Source organism: Microtus ochrogaster, chromosome 1 (assembly GCF_000317375.1).
Source record: "Microtus ochrogaster isolate Prairie Vole_2 chromosome 1, MicOch1.0, whole genome shotgun sequence".
Lineage (NCBI taxonomy): Eukaryota > Metazoa > Chordata > Mammalia > Rodentia > Cricetidae > Microtus > Microtus ochrogaster.
Window position 1 is genome coordinate 106558121 of NC_022009.1, and position 9246 is coordinate 106567366.

Below are 9246 nucleotides of genomic sequence, written 5' to 3' on the forward strand. Positions count from 1 at the left end.
CACACACACACACACACACACACACACACACAAACATCCACACAAACACACACACAGTCAGAGCTGAGCCACACTGACAGCCTTTTGCCTTGCTGTGCCGTGTGAAGGACTGCACACTGGGCTGCCCTAGAATGCACCAAGTTCCCCAGCTGCCGGGGATCAGCACTGAAGGAACTATGCTGGCATTTCTGTAATATGAACCATCAAAAGTATCTGTGGCTCAAAGGCACCTACAGTGAGCCTCAAGGAAGCACTCCCGGGCACTTTTCCCCACCCTTTTCAGAAATTCCTTCTGTGGGAAAGGAGGAGACGGGACAAAAGAAAGAGTTATACAAGAGGAGGAAACAGAAACACATCATTCCTAACAGAAGAGTGATTAAAAACAAAGATCAAACAAACAAAAACCCACCATTTAAGATCACTGAAAAACAAAACTGGGGAGAACTTATAAGTGAGACCATAACACTGTATAATTCACATTTATTTCCAAATAAGAAATTGGTCAATTCCAAGTAGAAATATCCTAGGCGGTGGTGGTGCTTGCCTTTAATCCCAGCACTTGGGAGACAGAGGCAGAGGCAGAGGCAGGTGGATCTCTGTAAATTTGAGGCCAGCCTGGTCTACAGAGTGAGCCCAGGACAGCCAGGACTATACAGAGACACCCTGACTCAAAAAAAAAAAAAAAAAAAAAAAAAAAAAAAAAAAAAAAAAAACTCGCTAACTAAATAGAAATATCCAACCATGGAAAACAATAATATGATTACTTTTGCCAAGAATTAGGTCCTAGGAGTAGAAGCCACCACTGTAGTGCCCTAATCGCTGTCTTAACTAAATATTCGTCTCTTTTATTTTCAGAGCTTACAGATGTATTTGATGAGCACGACATTATCGTTAAACGATAGAACGATGTATGGAGTTTAAAATAACAGCTATAACTTGGGGAAAGTATTTATCCAATAACACTCCCACGCTCCCTTCCAAGGACACTCTTTGAACAGCTGAACCCATTTCCTTAAAGTGGCAAAATGACTCAAACTCAGCCCCTTTCTCCCTCCCTCCTCCTCTTCTCTGTGCTAGGGACTAGTACCTGCTAGGCCAGTACTCCACCACTGAGACACACCCCCAGCTCTAGGGCTTCAAACTCTCAAGCACTCTGAGTCAGTCAGTCTTCCAAGTTCTAGGTTGAAAGTGTGCATCACCATGCCTGGCTTTTTGTTGTTGTTGTTGTTTATGAAGAATATCAATACTGAGCCCCCAGAAGACACACAGCAGTGTCCTGTCGACCAAATGAATGTACACAGTATGGCGCACATTAACCGGACTGAGCCAGACAAAAGAGGCATATCGCTATCCCAGGATTCAGGAGCTGAGGCAGGAAGATAGCAGGTTTGATACCAGGTCCGGGATTCATAGCAGGACAATTTTTTCTTTTGATGCAGGATCTCTGGTTTTGTAGGCCAGGCTGGCCTTTGTACTCACATGGATCCACCTACTTCTCTCTCAAGTGCTGGGATTCAAGGCCTGTGCTAACTATGCTATAACAAGGCATAGTCCTCAAACAAAAGTCTGATACCCATGCAGCTCTGTAGAACATTCTGACTAAATCCATATCCAAACCAGTTTCCTTTCCATTCTGCTGTCTTCATCCTTTTTTATACTCTACAGGAGAATAAGATGGTTGGCCACAGAGGACATGTTTTATGGAATGCCTCTCTGTTATCTCCTTAAGAGAAAGGGGACAAAGCTGACTCCATTTCTAGAGCCAGCCCCTAAGACACTGGCAGCTTCTAACCCCCATGACTTCCAATGTTCTCTCCTGGAGGATTGCTGCTATCTGTCCTGGTATACTTGAGACTGCCATGCTTCATATAATCCCAACTAAGCTCAACCTGCCAGCAATCCTCGCCATGAGCTTACATGGTCCCGAACCTTGCAAACCACCTGCCAGCTGACTACCACTGAGTGGCCTCAAGGACAACAGAAGTCCTTTCTAAATTCTTGACCTACAAAACTGCAATTAAATTAAATGACTCTTTCAAATCCCTGGGTTTGAAGGATAATTTGTTACAGAGTAATAGCTAATTGGAGCATGTTCTTTCTTAAATTTTCCTTTCTCTCCTCATAAACATTATCAGTGAAAGCAAAGGCAGCCATGCCAAAACACATGTCCTTGAACTCCTAAGTTTAGCCCTGAAGATAGTTCAGGAAGAGACAGTTGAGAGAAGAAACTGAACAGGAGGCTTTGACCTCATCCTGAAGGCACACAGCCACCCAAGGCCATGGGGCCTCCACAGGGTACCATGGAAGACCATACCTGCCTCAGGAGCTCCTCTTGACGCATCCTGATCCTCTCTCTTTCCATCTGGATCCTCTGGAGCCGCAGTTTCTGCTGCTGCTGCTGCTGAGTGGTCAGCGCATTGGGCACGCTCATGAGCCCCGTGGGTGGGTTTGGGGTTGGGTGGTTCTGTGGACTCAGGTTACTGGGCACGACTTGTTGCTGGTGTTGGTGATTCATCACTACAGGAGGGGAAGAACACACAGATCAATGACCAGGGCCTAGGATCCCTTATCATAGAAGGATCAGAACGCTTTGTGCTTTGGAGTATAGATTCTGAATTCCTTCCGATCACTTTACTATTAATCATTACTATTTTAAAATTATGCCCTTAGTTCTATTCACAAAGGTACAAGTATTAGCCCCACACCTAACTCATCTAGTCTTAGCTTTCTGTGTTGCTAAAAATTTTATTTCAGCCAGGCAGTGGTAGTGCACACCTTTAACCCCAGCACTCAGGAGGCAGAGAGAGGTAAAAAGGTCTCTGTGTGTTCAAGGCCAGCCTGGTCTACAGAGTGAGTTCCAGAACAGCCAGGACTGTTTCACAGAGAAACCTTATCTCAAAAAACCAAAACCAAACAAACGAAAAAATTATTTCACATTTCCTATGCCTAAGATACATTTTTATTACACTTATTTATTTTGGGGGGGTGCATATTGGTATGTGCAAGCCACAGCATACATGCATAGGTCATAGCTGGTTCTCTGCTTCCACCACGTGGGTCCCAGAGTTGCACTCAAGTAGTTAGGCAAATACCCTTACCCACTGAGCCATCTCTCACAAGCCCCATTCTCTGATATATACTAACCATAACATAAAACAAAATGGTAAAAATAAGTCCTACAGAGACTGTCACAGCTTAAAAGAGGTTTTTCTCCAGGACACCTGGGAGTGCGTGAATGTTCTCAGACACCCTGAATATCTGCACAGCAGCATCACAGAAGGCTGCCACCAATGCTCAATAACCAGTGGGAAGACAAGAACACTCAGGATGCACGAGCGAACTGAGAACAATGGGGAAAACCAGGCCTCCATCATAAGAGGGCCTAGTCACACTTTGTTAATAAGGGGTAACTCCTTGGACTGGAAGTGTAGCTCAGTGAACAGAGCACTTGCTGAGCATGCAGGAGGCCCTGGGTTCCATCCCCAGCGTCTTGTTCACCCTTACAGGAGACATCTGCATCTGTTCCTACAGATGTTCACTCTTAGGGGAGACACCCAGGCTTTTCCAGACTCTACAGTTAATAATCATGGATGTTCAGCCTAAATGGTCAAATCTAAATTCAGTGCAAGGATACAACAGCTCTACCTTCACTTCCACGGACATCTCCCGAAAGAGTAAACAACTGTAAGAGCAAATTTTTTATAAAACTACAATTTCTTTAGTGAGTATAATTGACAGACAGACAGACAGACACAGGAAAGGGCAAGTCTATAACATCGTCCGTGAAAGTCAACAGAGACAAAGGAGTTGTTTCCAGGTGTGTTATGTTGTCAGTCAAGACTGTGGACTGTTGGACTAGAAGAACATATTTTACTGCTGGATTTCTGTCTTGGATACACTCAAGGGTCCCCTTTCCCTTTCGGAGAGGGACATAAAAGCACAAACACATCGATCTATCTTGCAGGACTTTCCCTCCTGAGTAGGAAAAACTAAAAAATGCTGGTCAACTACAACTTAGTAAATGTCTTGGCAAAGCACTGAATTATGAACAGGACTAAACACGAACCAACAATTATTAAGCTCCTACTGGGTGCTTAGCTCTTTAAAGTTTAACAAGTTGCTTCTAAGACAAAGCCAGAGAAGGGAAGCAGCAGCCAATGATGTTGAACAAATAATTTCATGTGTCTAGCGGCTGTCTGTCTGTCTAGCAGCTGCTGAGCAAGACACAGAGTCACAGAAGAACAAAGCAAAACAAAATATCTAAGTCTTGATGGGGGATAGGCTGAGGCAGGAGAATGACCTATGCCAAGGTAGAATTCAAAACCACCTAGAATACTGCAAGACAGTCTGAAAGAAAACAAAAACAAAGAAACAAGAAAACAGGACAGGAGCTACAGAACATAAAAGTCAATCTATCCAGAGTCTCCACACACAAAATGTTGACGAGTTGTGGAATCATCTAGATGGAAAACTTTACCCACAATCCTATTCTTTCTCCTCTTTACAAACGTTGAAACTGAGGGTCTGACCAGTCATCCTGATTTCCCTAGAAGTGAGGGGTTTCCTGGGACACAGGGCTAATTCAGGCAACATCTCTACCAGACGTAACGGCTTGTGATGCTAGGCCTGTGACTCTCAGCAGCCCCGGGGCTCCCTCTTAATGACAGAATTCTTAGAGAGCCAACTGTCATACCCTGTTGATATTTAAGACTGAGGCCAGCAATCCAGGATGGCAGTCAGTGTAGACCACAACACCCGGTCTTGGTAGAGGGCATATATTTTATTTACTCTGTGTGATGGGGTCTTAGTCCAGTTAGACCAATGCTTCTCAAATGTTTAGTGAAAGGTTCTTTCCGAGGAGGCCCTATCTAGCTTGAAGCCAGGGTGCCCTTTGTCGAGGGATCAGTCCGCAGTTTGCCAGGAGCCTGGGCTGCTGTCAACAGGGCAGCAGAAGAACTCTGCTCTCTGAATTCTCTTGGGATCACTTTCACCCCATAGGCATTTCCCAACCACCATGTTAAAACTTCACACTTAGCATCCAGAGACCATACACGCTTTAGCTACTGCACGCACCCCTTAGGGTTCTAGCATTGGCCTTTGTACATGCTTTAAAATGGATGATTTCTATCAATTCACTGATTTTTGGAGCCGAAGGTTCCAAAATTTGGAAGGTTAAATGACTCAGCACAAATCACACACGCGTGCACACAGAGACCCCAACAAACCCAGGAAACCTGAACGTGCAGGATGCTGCATAGGCATTGGCTAAGGGCCCTCTATTTCTACCCTTCCAAACCCAGAAGTCCAAAATAATTAGTTCGCTAACTTGAATAGGATAGCTAGTTTCCTTTGTCCTACCTCATAAAGAAGTCTCTTGCAGACTCATTTGGGGAAAAAAAAAAAAAACTTAATCACATTTTGATGGTGCCCTATTTGCGTGATCTAATTTTATACATGCAAACATTACAACACTTTGTTCTGGAATAATAATACCCAAAAAAAAAAAACCCAAAAAAGGAAAAACAGACATACTTTTGAAAGATTGTATTTCATGATTCACGTTGCAGCTATAATACTAGGCCTTCTGGCCATGTAATGATACGGAACTCCAAGGAGTCATGCCAAGACATACAGGTGTAGGTCGTTTCTGACTTCCATACGGACCCAGCGCACCAAGTCTGCAAAATATTCCAGCAGGAAGCAGGTCTGCGTGCAGCTGCAGGCCTTTCCCCAAACTCTGTTTATGTGCTATGCATGGTTTAACTCAGGAACCGGCCAACCCCAGGTGTCACGCAGCCCTGTCTGATGGGAAACACATGTCCACAGAGGAAAGAAAACCCAGCCACAGGGCAGCCTTGACTCAGTCATGATCCAGTGACTGCAGACACATCGCTTGCCTTCCTGTGTGTCTCTTGGCTTCTGCCAACAAGGAGCCTCTTGTTTCTCTCATTTCCCAGAAACGGTATTAGCCGTCCAACAAGGTCAGAAAAAAATAAATAAGTAAATGGGGTTGGGAGGGGGGCAGCTTTTCACTTACTTCCAGGAGTGCTAGGCTCTAAAACTGTAAGTTTTAAGCCAAGAAGTTTCTCCATGCCAATTTCACACTGAAGCCTTTCTTCTAATTCTGGATAAGAATACTATAAAGAAAATTCTCAACTGGCTCAGTTGATAAGCACGGAGCTCCGGGACAATGTATACACGGCTAAACTTGTCTTGATTATCTATCTGTTCAAGCCTTCAAACCATTTGCAGGTGCTCCAAAGGCCGACGACACAGGCTTGCAACTCTACAAAGGTTCCAGTTCCTTCTAGTAGAAGGGCTTGAACCCAACCCGCATTTACTTCCCAGGCACCCTTGAAATTTTAGCATCAAGAAATCACCTTCCTGCTTGTAATCCCGCCTGGCCATTTAGGCAGTAATCTTGTCCATAGACCAGTGCACAAGTAACTGGGTACATCTACTCTGTTCAGGACGAAGACAAATGCTCGCTGGCTTTTATGTTCTCCTAGTGAGCACGCTCTCTGGGTATATAAGTTACTAACTGTCAAAAGATCTGACTATAGGATCTAGACACTGGGTCTCATCATTGTAACATATCCAGAGAGATGTGAGCGTGGGCATATGTGGAGGGGAGGGGAGCAACCCGCACATTTTCCTGTCAAGTAATTTCTCAATCCTTCTTTGTGAGTGTGTGTGTTCACCTAAAGCGGTATTAGAATGCGCAACCCTAATTCCATCTAATTGCTGGAATATCTCAAGATTTATCCAAACTGGTGTGTCGGGAAGCTCAGCTACAAACACCGCATTGAGCAAACAGTGTCTAACGGGGACAGTAGAAACGAAGAGCTTTTACTGGGCTGCCCCCCACAAGCCATCTTTCTGATTTTAAATTTGTTTCCACGGCTGGGCACTGTCAGAGAAAACATTGTTCTTCCACCTTCAGAGAGCCAGCACACCTCTATTCCATCAGGAACCAGAAACTCTGATTTTTATCATTTCTTTTCGTTAACTGAGAAAGGTTATGGTCACGTTGTAGTTGCTAGCTTTGCCGAATGGGTTTGCAAATGATTCCAGGTGCAAGTCATTGCAACCCAAGCTGAAGAGCAGAAAACGGGCACCCACAGGAGAAAAAAAGATGCAGCCAGTGTGCTGAGTTTAATCTCCTTTTGGGATATTATTTATTCTAGTAAATATCCTTATTATTTAAAGAGGTCACACCAGAGACACCAAGACTGATGAGATGGTCCAGTTTATGAACGGGGGTTCAGGTAACAACCAAACACTGGAAATTATTGGCTCTGCCAGAAATCACAAACATTAAGATGAGGCCTTAGCAAAGATAGCAATGGGACATGGGTGTTTTTCAATTTAGAACCACAGTGGGGCGGGGTGGGGGAACCAGACACAGGATTAGCAAACTATAATTCAACGCAGTGTATCAAGATGGAAAAAGCTGCTCAACCCTGTGGCTTGGAGGATGTGTGTATTTCACAGAAGGCTGTACTTAGCTCTTAAGAGGATGTCTAGAAAAAGTCAACTGCCTTGGAAATAAAAGGGATCAATACAAAGAGTGGTGACTTGGGGATCTTAAGCTACCCCGATCCTTTCATCATTCCGGTAGTCTATGGTTTGGTTTTGTTTCCAGCTCAGTAATGGAAAAGACCGCTGGATCCCTTCCCCTCAGGAGAGTATAGTCTAGAGGGCAGACACACAAACAGCAAGGAAATGGTATCTATCCTTTGAGTCATGGACAACACACAGTCCAGGAGGGGATGTGAGAGGCCAGGGAGGACACCAGCCAACAGCATGCGCCTCACGTGACAGGATGTGCACTCAGGAACTCGGAGCTGCTGGAGCTGCCTGCACAAGCCAGATATCAGGCTGGCATGGAGTGGAAGGAGTTCCTGAGATCCCACTCGAACTTAGGAGCTACAGGTAGTTGATGGCTTCCGGGAGGGGCAGGACAGCCCGTTTTGTTTAAGGATGTACCTCCTGGTAGGCTGGTGATCCACTGGACGGCCCCACAGAGAAATACATGAACACACAAATTGGACTTGATGGGTTATTAAATTAAACAAAAGAAAAAGATACAAAATTGAGAAAGATAAGGAGATGGGTAGAGGTGAATTTGGGAAGAGTTAAAGGAAGACGACAGTGAAGAATTTGATCAAAATCCATTGTATGAGGTTCTCAAAGATTTAATAAATACTTTTAAGGCGAGAACATTCCAGACCTATGTCCTTAAAGTACGTGTGCAAAAAGAGCAGTCCCTGTGTTCCAAAGCAGAGGGCAAGGGGCAGCAGACGGTTCTGTGTGGCCCAGAGCCTATGGAAGGCACCATGCTGGCCTCAATTCCAGAGGCATAGGAATCTCCTTCAGGCAGAAAACTGCCAAGTGGTTCACCTACTGTGACCAAATATAAAATTCTGGAGAAAAGAAAATCCAGATATGGAGAAATTAAGGTATCCACTGTGAAGTTGCAGAAGGTCAGAATTAATGTCTCTCAACTGCCTCTCTTGGCCCCGTGAGGAGATTCAGGATCATAGCTAGAGAGAAAAGTAACTTGGTTTTGCCAGGAATGGGAGGGACAAAACAGCTTTTAATACACAGCCAAGTCTGGCCCCAAGTAAAACAAAACAAGGGCCCGGAGCTCTGCATTTTACCGGGAATGGCGTGCCAAAAACAAGGTTGTGTTCTTAACAGAAACCACACAGAATGCCCAACAGAAGAACTGTGGCTCCCAATTTTCTAAGGTTCTAAGGTTCCGGAACCTCCGTGGTTCCGGAGGTTCCGAGGTCAGGCCCGCATGCCTGTCTGGAAGGTTGTAGAAAACCTCTTGAGAACTCCCACTATCCCTGCTTGTTGAAGTTCCTCTAGACAGTGTCTAGACAACGTTGAGGAATCACTGCTTGGTGCTTTATCCCCAGAAAAAAAGTTTATTTATCCTCAGAATCACGTGGGTCTCTCCCTCATGAATGACCTGACTCCTAACGGAGACTGTCCCTGCAGAGGCCGGGATCTTTGCGGTCCACGCTCTCACGGGCGCTCTGGTGCTCGGGTATTCATTCGTGCTAGGGTATTCATTCTCCCCTTGAGCTTTATTGGTTTGGTTCACTGTCCCTTTTGCAGTCATGGATTTCTTTTAGCTCAATTTAATTTTTATTGTTTTGAATGCTGCATATTATAAAAGAGGAAGAAATAAATGTATGGAAATATTAGATTTTTTGTTTTGTTTTGTTTTGTTTT

At 44.6% G+C, this 9246-nt stretch overlaps 1 protein-coding gene across 1 annotated transcript in view; it reads right to left on the reverse strand.

Moving 5' to 3' along the window:
* Nucleotides 1-9246, reverse strand: part of Wwtr1 (WW domain containing transcription regulator 1) — a 112808-nt gene that overhangs the window by 19219 nt on the left and 84343 nt on the right. Inside the window, exon 4 of the mRNA XM_005344005.3 lies at nt 2315-2517. Within this exon, the coding sequence (XP_005344062.1) occupies nt 2315-2517 (203 nt within the window). The remainder of the gene's footprint in view (nt 1-2314; nt 2518-9246) is intronic.